The sequence below is a fragment of the Elephas maximus genome, chromosome 9, assembly GCF_024166365.1.
Source record: "Elephas maximus indicus isolate mEleMax1 chromosome 9, mEleMax1 primary haplotype, whole genome shotgun sequence".
NCBI classification, from domain to species: Eukaryota; Metazoa; Chordata; class Mammalia; order Proboscidea; family Elephantidae; genus Elephas; species Elephas maximus.
Window position 1 is genome coordinate 87,626,379 of NC_064827.1, and position 17,876 is coordinate 87,644,254.

The window sequence follows — 17,876 nt, forward strand, 5'->3', positions numbered from 1 at the left end:
GCCTTTTTGAGGGTTCCTTTGTATCATCTCTTGGTTTGGGTTCTCGCAGAAGTAGAGTGTGAGCTGAGGATTCATGTACAAGTAGCTTATTTGGGAGGCAATCTCAGGAAGCACCTGTTGGGGTTGAGACAAGGAAGGGAAGGACGTCAGTAAAGAGTGGATCGTCAAGCAGGTTACCACAGGTTCCTCTGGAAAACCCAGTAAGCCGGTGTACAAAACAAGCCTCAAAGTTACCTTGCCCAAGGGAGCTGGGGTAGTTATACTCTAACATTCATCAGTCATTGGTGGAGGGCTGCTGGGTTGGAGCCAGGGGCACTAATTCTCTGAAATTTTCAACCTTCCCCAAGCAAGGACAGAGCAATCTCTAGCATCCAGAAAGAACCCAGGCAGAGCAGGTGCTGGCAGCTGGAGGTCTAGGGACTTGGTGAAGGGAAAAAGTATGTCAATGGCATTATGGGTAGAGCCTAGGAGTGTTTTGAAAGCCTTTAGAGACTCTTAGGTTTCAGACATAAAGGTAGTCAATGTGACAGGGAATTTTGCCTACCTACATCTTAGTGACCATAATTATGGTCTAGCGACTTAGTGACCATAATTGTGGTCTAGCGACTAGACTGGAAGGATTTAACATCCCTTGGGTGAGTTGGACATCTTCTAAATTAAAACATGATCCAGCTTTCCAAATTGAGGTTGAAGTTAAATTTCTTAAGGATATTTCCCTGTTTCAGTGGTCACCACTTCTCTTTCTTCAACAGTTTGGAGAGATTTATTACTTATGCACTGGGGCTTTAGAAGTTATAGTTAGGTGTCTCTTTGAGCAGATGACTTTGACCTTCACATCTTCTCTGGCTTATAAAGATTGCTTAAGTTTTCCTTTGTCTCTTTAGAAAAGCAGTACATCTATCAAGCTCAGGGTCATGAGGTCCAGAATTCTGTCTGGGAACTCTCTGTCCTGGTTGCTGCTGTCTTCAGAGGCAGCACTTGAACTTTCAGTCCCTAATTCACCAGACTGTACTCCTTTTCCTGTTGTGGTCCCTCCTCTTTTTGAGTTTGCAAATTGCTGATCATTCAGAGTAACAAATTATTCCAGATACAGAGAAAAGGTAATGCGTTACAATTTCTACTTCCTATAGAAGGATGAGTTAGTTAAAAAGTGTGTATATTAAAGACTGATAAGACTTTTGGAATAATCGCAAGGCTTGATTTCTCCATTTTTCCTTACAAGTGACCTGTTGCATTCCCTTCTGTCACTTGCCGCTTTGTGTCCTCCTGAGAGTTTAAGACAGGATGTGGCCAGAGTATCCAAGCACCTTTATGATCTTTTTTTTAAACTCCAGGGCTTGGATGCCATGGTTTGACTAATGTTTGTATCAGCATTAGAGCTGATATGACGGGAAATACAACTTTTAGTGATATCGCCATCATTGCTATTTTGTTGGAACCACCTGGGTCTCCTTGTTCTGACTATCTCCTCTCTCTCTCCAGGCTGACCAGTGGCTTTCTAAATGTGCTCGAAGTCCTGAAACACGAAGTGAAGATAGGACTGGGTACAGGTTAGTAGTTCACCATTTGTAGCTATGGCAAAGTGGCCGATCAAGTACATAAGTTTCTAACATGACTAATTGTTGGGTAACAGCTCTTTCATGTTAAAAAAAAATCAGCTTTGGTATTTGTAGTAATACTTTGAGGTGATGAAATGGTGAAGTGGAAGCAGTAAGAAAATGTACACAGAGGGAGAAGTTTTGATGACCATAACCTCCTGAAAGAGACTCTGGGTACTGCAGATGGCTCAGCACTTAGCTACTAACTGAAAGGTTGGCAGTTTGAATCCACCCAGAGGTACCTCAGAAGAAAGGCCTGGTGATCTCCTTCCAAACTATCAGCCATTAAAAACCACATGGAGCACAGCTTCGCTCTGACACGGCATGGGGTCGCCATTTGCCTGAATCAACTTGATGGCAACCTTTTTTTTTTTAACCTCCTGAAAGCCATTATCCCTATTTACTGTTCATAGAGTGGTCTATAAAAGGTATTTCCTTTTAAAGTGCTTCAGGGTTTTTTTCAAAAAGTCGTTGATTTTTTTCCCTTTTTGTTTTATCCTTCCGGCTAAGTTTTTATGGTTTGGATTTATCTGTTTTTATTTTTCAAGAACTGTGTAATCACAAACATTGCCTCCAAAGAAAATAAAAATTATGTGACCTTGCTCTAAACCAAAACCAAACCCACTACCGTCAAGTCGATTCTGACTCATTGCGACTCTATAGGACAGAGTAGAACTGTCACAAAGGGTTTCCAAGGCTGTAAGTCTTTATGGCAGCAGACTGCCACATCTTTTTCCCAGACGAATTTAATCCATGCCAGCTTTGAGAACACTGAGAAATCTGTTGAGAACTTGCATTGCTTTTAAGCAGCATTTAGCAAAATGAGACTCCTCAATTCCCACAGATAGTCTGTGTCTTTATGAGGCTGAAGAACATTCTAGGTGGTTGATACGGTAGTTGCCTCTATGCCTGTGGTTATGGTCCCATCTGGGCGTGAGTTGTCCATTATGTTAATGAGGTGGGATTAGGGTAGAATGTATCCTTTTTTTTTTTTAAACATTTTATTGTGATTTGGGTGGAAATTTTACAGAGCAAATTGTTTCCCATTCAATAATTTATACACTTTTTGTTTTGTGACATTAGTTGCAATCCCCTCAATGGGACGGCACTCTACCCCCCTTCCTCCCTGAGTTCTCTGTTTCTATTCACCTATCTTTCCTGCCTCTGAACTTTGTTTTGGGGCATATGCTGCCCTTTTGGTCTCATATGCTTGGTGCGCCTGACCCAAGCCACGGTGTTTTCAGTCTCCTTGTATGCGTGTGAAAGCTGGACAATGAATAAAGAAGACCAAAGAAGAGTTGATGCCTTTGAATTACAGTGTTGGTGAAGAATATTGAGTATACCATGGACTGCCAGAAGAAGGAACAAATCTGTCTTGGAAGAAATACAGCCAGAACACTCCTTAGAAGCAAGGATGGTGAGACTTTGTCTCACATACTTTGGACATGTTGTCAGGAGGGATACTTTGGACATGTTATCAGAAGAGACAAGTCCCTAGAGAAAGACATCATGCTTGGTAAAGTAAAGGGTCAGCGAAAAAGAGGAAGGTCCCCAAGGAGATGGATTGACACAGTGGCTTCAACAATGAACTCAAGCATAACAATGATTGTGAGGATGGCTCAGGACTGTACAGTGTTTTGCTCTGTTGTACATAGGGTCGACGGTACCTACCAACAACAACGGTTGATTGTTCTGAGGAGCACGTTCCTCATGGGTGTTATTGTTCATTTTTTGGCCCTGTCTATTGTTTGTATGAAAGGCGATTTCCAGAAGTGGGTTCAGTTCCAGGTTTGAAGGAAGTCCAAGGGCCACAGTCTCGTGGGTTCCACCAGTCTCTATCAGCCTAGTAAGTCTGGTCTTTTTTATGCACTTGAATTTTATTCTACATTTTTCTCCCACTTTGTTCTGTCCAGGACTTCCTTCTGTGATCCTGGTCAGAGCAGTTGGTATTGGTAGGCAGGCATCATCAAGTTCCTCTAGTCTCGGGCTAGTGGAGGCCATGGTTCGTGTGGTCCATTAGTCCTTTAGACTAATTGTTTCCTCGAGACTTTGATTTTCTTCACTCTTCTTTGCTCCGGACAGACAGAGACCAATAGTTGTATCTTAAATGACCACTCGAAAGCTTTTAAGACTCCAGTCTCTGCTTAACCAAAGTAGGATGTAGAACATTGTCTTTGCGAACTATGTCTCCTTCTTTTCAGAGCACATTTTAATTGTTTTTTTCTGAGTGTGTGCACTGCTGCTCACTTCAGAAGTACGAGTCGGGCCCAGAAGTCTAGACATCCACCATGAACCTCCTTTTATTACTGTGTGTGACTGAACTAAAAATTAACCCCCCCCCAAAAAATAAATAAATAATGGGCATGGTAGCACAAGGACTCTTTTCCCATTCTTGATGCCTTGGTTTTCCTTATGTTCAAGAGCATCAGGACATATGCATGCTCACAATGCTACTTTCCATTGTTTTCTGCAATAGTTGAAGTCTCAGTTTGTCACCATGAGACCCTCTAAAGATCTCATGCAGTTAATTGGCAAGATGCACAATAATGCATAGGATGTAAATACACAATCATATACCTAAAGACTTAGTATTTTTAAAGAGGTGCACTAGATTAGAGGTTCTTCCCAATTTTACATGAACCAAAGGAATTAGGATTTTCCAAATTTTAATTAAGACTTGGATTATTGATTCCGTGCCAATCCCTAGGTATAGTCACAGGTATTAAGGCAGGGAGGAGCCCTGGTGGTGCAGTGATTAAGCATTCATCTGCTAACCAAAAGGTCACCAGTTTGAACCCACCAGCTGCTCCAAGGGAGAAGGATGTGGCTGTTTGATTCCATAAAAGTTACAGCCTTGGAAACCATATGGGGCAGTCCTACTCTGTCCTTCAGGGTCACTATGAGTCAGAATTGACTCAATGGCAATGGGTTTGGCTTTTAGTTCTTAAGGCAGGGAACCAGTTATTTTATCTTCACAGAAAAGCTTTAATGGATAAGAAAAAGACAGCCAGGAGTTTTTGTTACATGCCATAGTCAGTTAAAGAAACTCTTAGCAGATGAGATGCAAAAACCAGGTAGGTGCTGTACAGGATTTCGCTCTCCATGCTTTAAATCCATTACGTGGCTTCCAGTTCTTGACTTTGGGTTGTGTTTTATGGCCTAAAAAGTGTAGATAAAGCTCCAGCTCTGAATTCTTTGTCTGTCACTTATTAGCTGTAAAACCTTGAGTAAGTTACTTAAATTTTCTAAGACCTTATTTCCTAATTTGTATAACACCACCAACAACAGCTATAACAATGTTGACCTCACAAGCTTATTGTGAGAATTAAATTAAAAAAAAAAAAAGTGTAGTTAGTACAGTACCTGGCACATAGTGCTAGTCAATAAAGATTGGCTTAAAAAAGAAAGAGCAAGGTTGTGTGTTGACCAAATGTTTGATTAAATACGATGTATTAGCTTAAGGAGCTCTGATGGTACAACAGTTAAGTGCTTGGGCCACCAGCCGCTCCAAGGGAGAGAAGAACTGACGATTTGCTCCTGTAAAGATATAGCCTAGAAAACCCTATGGGGCAGTTCTACTCTGTTATATAGGGTTATAAGTCAGTATGAGGTTGATGGCATACAACAATAACATTAGCTTATTAACTTGGAGCCTGCTGTTGCATTTTCACAGTCTTCACACCAGAAACCTTCTTATATTCCGCTGTTTCCTAAACATGACCTTTATATACCAATTGCCCTTCAAGTGTAGTTTTTAGAAGATTATATAAACTCAGAGACCAGGACCAAGAACAGTTTATTCACCCTGCCCCTTAATAAGTCTAGGTAGATCTTGACTTGTTCAAGTATAAAATAGGAAAAATCCATGTGAAGCCTGATATAAATATCATGAACCAAGAAAAAAAAAAAAAAATCAAAAGAAATAAGAGGAAAAGTATACCTCTGAAAATGATGTACTTCAGGATCCAGAAGAAAGTTTCAGAAAATTGCCATCATCCTTGGAGTACAAGAAGACATGAGTCTGTGAAAAGACCCCAAGTTGTGATGGAAAAGACAAATTTAAAAATGAAAGAAGGAAATTACAAAAAAAAATTTCAGAATAAAAAATGCATACTTTTTTTTTAATGTGCTTTAAGTCATTTTTTTTAAGTGAAAGTTTACAAATCAAGTCAGTCTCTCATACAAAAATTTATATACACCTTGTTTTTTATATACTCCTAATTGCTCTTCCTTAATTAGACAGCCCGCTCCTTCCCTCCACTCTCTTTTAGTGTCCATTCTGCCAGCTTCCAACCCCCCTGCCCTCTCATCTCCCCTCAAGATAGGAGATAACAACATAGTCTCAAGTGTCTACTTGATCCAAGAAGCTCATTCTTCACCATCATCTTTTTCTATCCCATTGTCCAGTCCAATCCCTGTCTGAAGAGTTGGCTTTGGGAATGGCCCCTGTCCTGGGCTAACAGAAGGTCTGGGGGCCATGACCACCAGGGTCCATCTAGTCTCAGTCAGACCACTAAGTCTGGTCTTTTTACGAGAATTTGGGGTCTGAATCCCACTGCTCTCCTTCTCCCTCAGGGGTTCTCTGTTGTGTTCCCTGTCAGGGCAGTCAAAGGTTGTAGCTGGGCACCATCTAGTTCTTCTGGTCTCAGGCCAATGCAATCTCTGGTTTATGTGGCCCTTTCTCTCTCTTGGGCTCGTTATCACCATGTGTCCTTGTGCTCTTCATTCTGCTTTGGTCCAGGTGGGTTGAGAGCAATTGATGCATCTTAGATGGCTGAAAAAGCATGTAAACTCTTATATACTGTTAGAGAGAGGGTAAAGTGGCACAACCACTTTGGAGAACAGTTTGGCAGGTTATAATACATCTACTTAGGACCCAGCGGTTCCAGTTTTAGGTATCTACCCAAGAGAAATGGAAACATATGCTTACAAAAATTCTTGTGCAAGAATGTTTATGCCAGCTTTATTCATAATAGACAAAAACTGGAAACAATCCAAATGTCTGTCAAGAGGAAGATGGATTAGCAGATTGTGGTATATTTATATAATGGAACACTCCTCAGCAATAAAAACAAAACAAAAAAAAGATCAAACCACTGATAATATGCAAAAACATGGGTAAATCTCAAAAGCATTTTTTAAATGAAAGAAGTCTGGCACAAAGAAGCTCATACTGTATGATTGCACATATATGAGATCCAGGGACCAACAGAGCTAATATATGTTGATAACCAAAAAAGCCCCACAAAACCTATTGCCATCAAGTTGATTCTGACTCATAGAGACTCCATGTGTTACACAGGAGAACTACTCCAAGGGTTTTCTTGGCTGTAATCTTCATGGCAGTAGATCACCTGGCCTTTCTTTCATACTGCCATTGGTTGGGCTCAAACTGCCAACCTTCAGGTTAATAGTTCAGCACATTTGTGCCATTCTATGCACCTAATCTACGTTGATAGAAATCAGAAAGTGGTTGCCAAGGGATGGGAGTGGTAGATAGGGAGATTGGGAAAGGCCATGGGGGAATTTGCTGAAGTGATAGAAACCTTTAATAGCTTGTTTTTTTGAAATGCAGTTAAATGGGTGTATAAAATTGTCAACATCAAACTAAGCACCGAAGATGTGTACGTTTTATCATATCTTAATTATAACCAACCAGTTGTGTCTAGTCAATTCCAACTCATGGCGACCCCATGTGTGTCAGAGTAGAACCGTGCTCCATAGAGTTTTCAATGACTGATTTCTCAGAAGTAGATCACCAGGCTTTTCTTCCAAGGCATCTCTGGGTGGACTCAAACTTCCAATCTTTTGTTTAGCAGCCAAATGTGTTAACCGTTTGCACCACCCAGGGACTCTCTTAATTATACCTCAGTTGAAAGATAAAAAACCCAACCATGTAGGAGCCCATGACTTATTGTTGCAGAAAATTGAATCAGTGATGTGGAGAACAAAGTTGACCAAAGATCAAAGGATGTGTTTAAGGATGATCTATATGGAGGGCAGAAAGCATAATGCCAACAGATGGGATTTTCCTGATGGAAGATCAATAACAAATGGAGCAGAAGCAATCATCAGAGTTTTTATCATGGATTAAATTGTGTCCCTCCAAAATATCTGTCAACTTAGCTGGGCCATGAGTCCCAGAATTGTGTGATGGTCCACCATTTTATGTGATCTCCCTATGTGTTATAAATCCTATCACTACAATATACTAAGATCATAATCATAAGATGGATTAGTGGCAGGTATTTTGATGAGATCTACAAGATTAGATACTGTCTTAAGCCAATCTCTTTTGAGATATAAAAGAAGTGAGGAGAGAAACAAGGGGACCTCGTACCACCAAGAAAGCAGCTCCAGGATCAGAGCGTGTCCTTTGGACCTGAGGTTCCTGCACTGAGATGCCCCCTTGGTCTGGGAACATAAGTGGTATTTCTGTTATAGCAGCACTGGATGACTAAGACAGCTTTAAAGGATAAATCTTTTCTAAGCCTAAGAAAGAACTGTGCATCATATTGAAAGGGCTTACTCTGTTCTAGGCTAAATCATAATTGAATATATAATATATCCTAGAAAAACTTTTGAATTACAAAGATAAAGAAAAAAATTTCATAAAACATTAAGGCATGGGGAAAATCACTTATCAATGAAACAATAAAATCCAGTTTGATTCAGCCTTTCTTTGCTAGGTCACAAAATACCAAAAGGGAAGAAAGAGTTTGGAGGCAAAGCAATTGTGTTTTAAGAGTATTGTATATGACCACATTCTCCTTATGTGTGAAGGCAACAAAATTCTCAGATATGCAAAGGCTTGGAAAATGCTCTCCCCATAAACCCTTTCAAAAAATTTCTTGAAAATCTACATCATCCAGTAAGATATGACGCAAAATGAAGGGCTATAGTATAGGAAAGTAATGGTACGATAGGATTGTCAGATAAGCTGAACTCAGCTAAAATAGAAATAGTACCAAATAATTGTAAAGGAGTTTAAATATTCAATGCAAAAGTCAAAATATATCTCGAGAGAGTACGTATGGTATTAAAAGCAATATACATTAAAAAAAAAAAAAACTGTAAGAATGGCAACATAAATCAGGAAAGTGTTTCCTTCTGGTTGGGAAGAGATTCCTGAAGACTGTATACATGAAACTCATTTATAAAACTGAATGGCAGGTCTTTGAGTTTTGACTTTATAAGGGTGTTGCAGACAGTTAACATGCTTGGCTACTAACTGCAAGGTTGGTGGTTTGAGTCCACCCAGAGATGCCTTAGAAGAAAGGCACTGCAATCTGCTTCTGAAAAATCAGCCACTGAAAATCCATGGGGCACAGTCCTACTCTGACACACATAGGGTAGCCATGAGTGAAAATGGACTCCACAGCAAAGGGTTTAACTTGAACGTCTTCAGTGTTTTATCTTAAAATTTTAGAAATAATATATGTGCTACAAGAAAGAATTTTTCAGTACCAAAAGAGTTCTTCTATTTCTGATTTTGTTAACAAAACCCAAGAAGTTGTGGTTTCTGCATAAGATTCTAAACCAAACCAAACCCATTGCCGCTAAGTCGATTCTGACTCACAGTGACCCTATAGGACATAGTAGAACTACCCCATGGGGTTTCCAAGGAGTAGCTGGTGAATTCAAACTGCCAACCTTTTGGTTAGCAGCCGAGCTCTTAACCACTGCACCACCAGGGCTCCATGTGTAAGGGTAAAAGGATGAAAATGCATTTGGCAAGAAGAAGCGAAATTATAAATTTATGAAACTCTTTGTGTCAGAAAAGAGAGACACAAATATCCCATTTCACTTCTGATTTTACAACATGAAAATATTAAAGATAACAGCTTGTAGAACTTAAAAAATAGGATACCTCATATCTGAAACATAAAAAAAAAAAAGCACAGCAGAAGTTAAAAAAGGAATCTGATGGAAAAATTAAAAATTCTAAAACAAGTTTACATAACCAAGACCTAAAAATTAAAACAAAAAACACCCCACTTTCTAGCATCTTACATTCCAGCCACGATCCTCTGTCTTTTTAACTGTAACTTGTTCCATTATTCCCAAAGCTGTTAACAGTTCTTTCATCTCCTATGGACTCCGATCCAGTGACTGCACATTTTCTTACGTTCCATTATCCTCTTCTTAATTTACCTATCTTACGTGATCCCATTGTGCATGGGGTTGCCATGAGTCCAGGCCAACTCAGTGGCAGCTAATGACAACAACGGATGCCAGGATACACCACTGTATTTATTCCCTTGGAAACATCCTTACTTCTTATTTCTCTCTTGCTTTCTTTGACCTCACTTAATAAAAGCCCAACCCTAGAGGAACTCGACTACTTTTTTTCTCGGTGGCTGAAGCTGAGCAGTTGGAAGTTGCTGGAGAAAATCATCCAGTGACATTTCATTTCAGATTTATGCTCTCCAACCCCACATGGTCCTCAACACTGCCTTCATAGACAATATGTGTCTCTAATAAGAGTGTGTTCCCATATTCTAAGACAGTTTTTTTTCTCATTTCTTCTACAATTTTCTACCCTACCTCATACTTTCCTTATTTCCATCTGATGCCCTCATCTCATAAGTCATTGATAAAATAGAAACAACCAGAGACCCTTTCCTCATCTTCCTATCGTGGAATTCTGACACCTTCCTGCATCTGCAGGCATTTTCTCTTCTTTTTCCTGCTACAGCTGAAAAACCTTTGTTCTCCAATCAAAGACAAAATACTCAAATACCCTGGCGTGTGCTCTGTATTCTTTCCCTCTCCCAGTATCTGAAGAAATTAATTCCTTTGGCCAGTCATTCTCCTGAATCGTCAGTATCTTCTCCCTAATGGATCATTCTTACCACCACACAAACATTCTCTAGTATCTTCTGATCGTTTAAGCGAAGGAACAAAGCCTCTTAGCCAGACATCCCCCTCTGACTCCTGCCCCACCCAGATGCTCTATTTCACAGCAGAACTTCTTCAAAGAGGGGTTACTCACACTGCCACCATGTTCTAGGTACTTTCCACTTGTCCACCAACATCAGTCTGGCTTCTTGCCCCACCTTCCAGGGTAACTAACTGTCCTTGTCCATTCTTTACTGGGCTGTTACCACAGTGACCTCTTTGCTGTCAATTCCAAAAGACACCATTCTGTCCTTACCACACTTGACTTCTCAGCAGTGTTTGCCATGGCTGACTACTCTCACCTTTGTCAGAACAATCTTATCTTGGATTCTTGAAACAACATTGTAGTGATTTCTCTTCTTCCTCTCTTGCCAGCCCTTTTTTTCTTTTCTTTGAAGGCCCATCCTCTCTATGACACAGCTTTCACCTTTTGATCCTCATTTCCCAGCACTTATGTTATTTAATTGAATTCTCTCTTTTATGAGAAAATTGAGGTTCCCAGACATCATATAACTGGCCAGTGGTCAACAAAGCAAGAAACTTCCAGATCCACGGTCTAAAACTAGGTCTATAAAATGCAGAATTTTATTATTTCTTTTCCAGCCCTCCATAAAATCTCTTAAAAAAAAACAAACAAACAAATCCATTGCCGTTAAGTCGATTCCAACTCATAGTGATCCTATAAGACAGAGCAGAACTGTCCCATAGGGTTTCTAAGGCTGTAGTCTTTATGGAAGCAGACTGCCACATTGTTCTCCCATGGAGTGGCTGGTGGGTTCAAACAGCTGAACTTTTGGTTTACAATCGAGCACTTAACCACTGTGTCCCCAGGGCTCCTCTTCTTCCGTGGTAAATAAAGTATTCTCAATAATCTTCAGTAATTCCACCTGCATTAAATATGCTGTGGATAGCAGAGGAAGCCACTAACTTCAACCAGTAGAGCAGGGATCAGGAAGTTACTATCACAATGGAAATCCCCTGGAGGAAAACTTGACTGTCATACAAATAGTCCTAACTAACTAAATACCTTGGTTTGTGTGACCCAGGGTTCATTCTCTGACCAGCACATTGTTGTTCCTTTTGAGTAGCTCACTGTTCCTTTGGCATTTATTACATAACATCGGCAGCCAGAAGAATACAGGATGATTAAATGGACAGCATAATAAGGCATTTCTCAAAATATTCTCAATAAATTGCATAAAGTTGTTCCCTGATCTCTCCTTATTCTTTCTACAGGGATAGTTTAGATTAGGTTTTGAGGAAGATACTACTTCCTGTGATTTTTCATAACTGCAAGAATTTAAATCCTCCATAATTACACCATCTTAACTGCACTGATTTTGTTTTCTTTGTTCTCTTCCAGTCTTTATCCACAGATACATATTTAATTTTTACATGTTTCATACCATATGTTGATATTATTCTGCCTCGTACACTTAACATTGTATTTATTCTAGCAACAAAGGAAGAAGTAGCAGACAAAATATTTTAAAGCTTAATGTGCATTTTCCCCAAATCTTATTTGTTTTCTTTGGTTTGATGTTATGTTATAAATTCAAATTCAGTGGACGGTTAGGTGATGGGTCAGCAGTAGAATTCTCATCTTCCATGGGGGAAGTTTGATTTCTGGTCAGTGCACCTCACGTGCAGCCACCACCTACCTGTTATTGGAAGTTTGTGTGTTGGTGTTAGAAATGCCAGCGATCGCGTGATTGAATTTAGCAAGATCAACAACTTATTCATTGCAGATACCTTTTTTCAACAACATAAATGGCAACTATACACATGGACCTCACCAGATGGAAAACACAGGAATCAAATCCACTACATCTAGAAAGAGATGATGGAAAAACTCAGTATCATTTGTCAGAACAAGGCCAGGGGCTGACTGCTGAACAGATTATCATATGCAAGTTCAAGTTGAACCTGAAGGAAATTAAAACAAGTCAACGAGAACGAAGATACTACCTTGAGAATATCCCACCTGAATTTGGAGACCATCTCAAGAACAGATGTATTGCATTGAACCCTAATGACGGAAGACCAGACAAGTTGTGGGATGACATCAAGGACGTCATACATGAAGAAAGAAAAAGACAGGAAAGAAAGAAAAGACCAAAATAGGTGTCAGAAGAGACTCTGAAACTTACTCTTGAACATAGAGTAGCTAAAGTGAATGGAAGAAATGGTGAAGTAAAGGAACTGAACAGAAGATATAAAAGGGCAGCTGGAGAAAATGAAGTATTACAATGAAATATGCAAAGACCTGGATTTAGAAAACCAAAAGGGGAGAACACGCTTGGCATTTCTCAGGCTGAAAGAACTGAAGAAAAAATTCAAGCCTCAAGTTGCAATTTTGAAGAATTCTATGAACAAAATACTGAACAACACAGGAAGCATCAAAAGAAGATGGAAAGCTAGTGTAACAGGTGGGGGGGTAACAAGATGGTGGCAGACAGTGGACTTCATAAGCTGAAGCTTGCTGAACTAAAGTAGGAGTGCCTTGCTCGTGGTTTTGAGTTCAAGGGAATAAAACAAGATCCCATCAACAGGCTCCAGGCAGATCTTGAAGAATATGCTGAAGAAGAGGCAAACGAAGAAGATGTACTGGGAGGTGAAACAGAGGAAGAAGAACCAAAGCCCATAGAACTGCCTGTCAAAGAGGAAGAACCCCCTGAAAAAACTGTTGCTATGGCAACAGAGAAGAAAGTGGTAAAAATTACATCTGAAATACCACAGACTAAGAGAATGCAGAAGAGGGTTGAAAAATTCAACATATCTGTGAGCTTAGTAAGAAAGCTACCTGAACAGCTAGGGTTGGTATTTCTTCAGTTCCAACAAAAGGCCTGTCATCTGATGCCAAACCTATTGTTAACCTGGATAAGCTGAAGGAAAGAGCTCAAAGATTTGGTATGAACATGTCTTCAATCTCCAGAAAGTCTAAAGATGATGAGAAACTGAAGAAAACGGAAGGATCTATTTGGGATTATCACAATTCAGCTGGAACTGGAGCCACAAAGGATACAGAGGCAAAGAAGAGGAAAAGAGCAGAGCGCTTTGGGATTGCCTGATGAAAATTTCCTGATGTTTTCTGTTCTCCGATGGTTTCCCTTGCTCTTGATTTTCTTGGTCACGTAGATACCCAATGCACAGTTGTGTGCCTAGGTCTTGTCTTGCAATGAGGGAGCATGTACTCCAGGTACATCTGTGAACTCCAGCAGCAGTTTGACTTATTGCCGTTTCAACTTTAAAGTGTTGCCGTGTTTTTGTTTTTAATCGTTTTGCTTAATAATAATAGTAAGACTGTAGAAAAGAGAAGAAAAAGATGGAAGGAATACACAGAGTCACTGTTCTAAAAAAAACTGGTCAGTGTTCAACCATTTCAGGAGGTAGCATATGATCAAGAGCCAATGGTATTGAGGAAGAAGTCCAAGCTTCACTGCAGGCATTGGAGAAAAACAAGGCTTCATGAGTTGACAGAATATCAATTGAGATGTTTCTCAACAAACAGATGCAGCACTGGAGGTGCTCACTCGTCTATGCCAAGAAATTTGGAAGATAGCTACCTGGCCAACTGACTGGAAGAGATGCATATTTGGATCTCCCATTCCAAAGAAAGGTGATCCAACAAAATGCAGAAATTGTTGCACAATGTCATTAATATCACACTCAAATAAAATTTTGCTGAAGGTCACTCAAAAGTGGTTGCAACAGTACATTGACAGGGAACTGCCAGAAACTCACGCTGGATTCAGAAGAGGACATGGAACAAGGAATATCATTGCTGATGTCAGATGGATCTTGGCTGAAAGCAGAGAATATCAAAAAGATGTTTACCTGTGTTTTATTGACTATGCAAAGGCATTTGACTGTGTGGATCATGACAAATTATAGATAACATTGTGAAGAATGGGAATTCCAGAATACTTTGGTGTGCTCATATGGAACCTGTGCAAGAGGCAGTCATTGAAACAGGACAAGGGGCTTTTACAGCAAAGGTGTGCATCAGGGCTGTATCCTTTCACCACACCCATTCAATCTTTATGCTGAACAAATAATCCAAGAAGCTGGACTACATGAAGAAGAATGGGGCATCAGGACTGGAGGAAGACTCATTAACAACATGCAATATGCAGATAACACAGCCTTGCTTGCTGAAAGTGAAGAAGACTTGAAGCACTTACTGATGAAGATCAGAGTACAACCTTCAGTATGGATTATACCTCAACATAAAGAAAATAAAAATCTTCACAAGTGGACCATGAGCAACATCATGATTAACAGAGAAAATATTGAAATTGTCAAGGATTTCATTTTACTTGGATCCACAGTCAACACCCATGGAAGCAGAAGTCAAGAAATCAAATGATGTATCGCATTGGGCAAATCTGCTGCAAAAGACCTCTTTTAAGTGTTGAAAAGCAAAGATGTTACTTTGAGGACTAAGATTTGGATAACCTAAGCCATGATGTTTTCATTTGCCTCACATGCCTTTGAAAGCTGGACAGTGAATAAAGTAGACCAAAGAAAAATTGATGCCTTTGAATTATGGTGTTGGCAAAGAATATTGAATATACCATGGACTACCGGAAGAACGAAAAAGTCTGTCTTGGAAGAAGTACAGCCAGAATGCTCCTTAGAAGTAAAAATGGTGAGACTTCATCTCATATACTTTGGACATGTTTTCAGGAAGAATCAGTCCCTGGAGAAGGACATCATGCTTCGTAAAGAGTCAGCAAAAAAGAGGAAACGCTCAATGAGATGGATTGACACAGTGGCTGCATCAGTGGGCTCAAGACTTAGCAACAATTGTGAGGATGGCTCAGGACCGGGTGGTGTTTCATTCTGTTGTACATAGGGTGGCTATGAGTCAAAACTGACTCGACACCACCTAACAACAACAACAACAATGACATAATGCTGAACATGTTTATATGGAGCTTCCAGACTAAGACAGACTAGGAAGACCTGGTGATCTGCTTTCAAAAATCAACCAATGAAAATGCTATGGATCACAACAGTCTGATCTGCAGCCAATCATGGGGTTAGCTTAGGACCAGGTAGTGTTTTGGTCCATTGGGCATGGGATTGCCATGAGCCAGGGGCCAACTTGACTATAGCTAACAACAACAACTGTATATTAACACAACCTAATAACTTAAGTGGAGGTAATAACTTAAGTGGAGGTAATAAAACTTCTCAGGGAGCTGGATAATCCTCTGATAATAGTGTTCAGGTTAAAGAAAAGTAGTTTCTAAAAAAATCCATACAAGTTTATCCAAGGATGTGCAAGATAATTGAACATAAAATTGAACTGCAACCTAAAATTACAACTTAAGAGGCTATTGCTTTTGATCTTTGCAATATGTATAGGCACTAACAATTATAAATGTCTACCTAGGAATGACGGAAGGATCCCTTGAAATATAAAGTGCTTTTTATTAGCTATAGTTGTACTTTTCTTCTAATAAAACGTGCTGACTTACTTGACATTTACTTATTTAAACTGATTTTATAACTTCTACGTTGTTCTGGCCAAAGGCGGTATTTCAACTTAATTATGCTTAGGGACTTTATTTAAATCACCATAAATCTCATTTCTCATGTAAAGATGCCAACCAACATATAAAGCTATCTACATCAGCATGGCTCATTTATTACACTAATTTTCCAGAGTATAAAAGTTCATTCTAAACACTCTTCCTGAAAAATTATCATGAAGAGGTGTATTTTTAATTTCCTTTAAGTTCTCATCTGAATTAGAATAGAGTTTGGATAAGTTTTTAGTATATAGAACGATGAGCTTATTTTAAATCACATATTATATTATCTAAATTATCTTTATGCAGTCACATTTGAATAATTTCCATGAGAGTTCTACCAGGGAATATTCAGAGATAAAAGGTTTTTCTCTTAACTTCATGTAACCATTTGAGTATTATAGTGGGTTGAACTGTGGCCCCCAAAAGATATGTCTACCCAGAACTTCAGAATATGACCTTATTTGGAATAAAGGTCTTTGCATATGTATTTGAAGTAAGGATCTTGAGATGAGATCATTCTGAACTAGGGCGAGCCATAAATCCAGTGATGAGTGTCTCTATAAGAGACAGAAAAGGAGAGGCACATAGAGACGCACGGGGAAGATGGCCATGTAAAGATGGAGGCAGGAATTGGAGTGATGCTGCCATGAATCAAGGAACACCAGGAGCCACCAGAAGCTGGAAAAGGCAAGGAAGGTATTTCCCCTAGAGCTTCAGCAAAGCGTGTAGGCCTGCTGATGCCTTAATTTTGGACTTGTATCCTCCAGGACTTGAAAAAATTAATTTCTGTCATTTTAAGCCACCAAGTTTGTCATAATTTATTGCTTCAGCCCTAGGAAACTAGTATAGGTGTACATTTGATACTGATTCCAAGTTTTGTATTCCTTTAAAATGTCAGTCTGTGGCCATTCTGTGTTTATAGATAGTGCCCTTCCAGTAAGTATATTAAAGACTGTATCTGTCACTAAAAACAAAAACCTACCTATATATCTAATATTCCATTTATCCTCATAAGGTTACTGTTTTGGCTCTATCTTATTTGCTGTAGATGTTGCTGGTGGTTATTCATCCTCCATGCTTGATGCCATCAGAAGAGCAGTGATGGTTTCCAATATCCTTTTAATTAATAAGGTAAATGAGAAAAGCCTCACCCTCAAAGAAGTCTTCAGACTAGCTACTCTTGGAGGAAGCCAAGGTAATGACTTCTTTCTTTCTCACCTAAGGTCCAAGCATGCCTGTCTGCGTCCTAGGGTGCAAGGTGAAGGCACGTGTGATGATACCAGCATGTATTCCATAGTCCAGTTGCATCTTAGATAACAAACCCTAAATATAGCAAGCAAAGCTGAAGTTCAGGCAGGCAGTGAAGGCATCATTCTTTCAATGAGTTTGCTGTTTGTTTCATGATTGTTGTATTAATTATTTTAATGGGTATTTTTTTTTTATATTGCTCGCCTGCAAATAAGTTCTTTAAAATAAGCAGTTTTCCCATTGAGTCAAATAACTTGCTTTCTATTGGTTTGAGTAATAATAATAATAATAGTTAAAACAATAGCCAGGACTTCCTGGATGTTTACGTGAGATAGGCACTATGAAACTTGCTTTATTTACATTTCTTAATCTTCACAACCACTGTTATTAATTCTATCTTCCAAGCAAAGAACCTGAGGCTCACACAGCTGTCAAGCTACAGTGTGTCATAATTCAAATCCAGAAAATCTGATACCAGAGTAAAGATTCTTACCTGCTGACATCTTCCTATGTAATATGCCTGCCGAGACCATGCCTTTTGCTTGTATGTTTAAGTACACTATTTACCCAAGCTTCTTTAAAAGGA

General features: G+C 39.4%; 1 protein-coding gene and 1 pseudogene across 3 annotated transcripts in view; both read left to right on the plus strand.

Annotated features, from left to right (window-relative positions):
• GDA (guanine deaminase) overlaps positions 1 to 17,876 on the plus strand; it is a 119,006-nt gene that overhangs the window by 71,661 nt on the left and 29,469 nt on the right. For 2 of the 3 annotated variants that reach the window (XM_049896660.1, XM_049896661.1), the window contains exons 10-11: positions 1,483 to 1,550; positions 17,091 to 17,237. In XM_049896660.1, coding sequence (XP_049752617.1) covers positions 1,483 to 1,550; positions 17,091 to 17,237 — 215 coding nt within the window. The remainder of the gene's footprint in view (positions 1 to 1,482; positions 1,551 to 17,090; positions 17,238 to 17,876) is intronic. The other variant, XM_049896662.1, reaches the window with a different exon arrangement.
• Positions 12,945 to 13,593, plus strand: LOC126083203 (SAP domain-containing ribonucleoprotein-like; annotated as a pseudogene).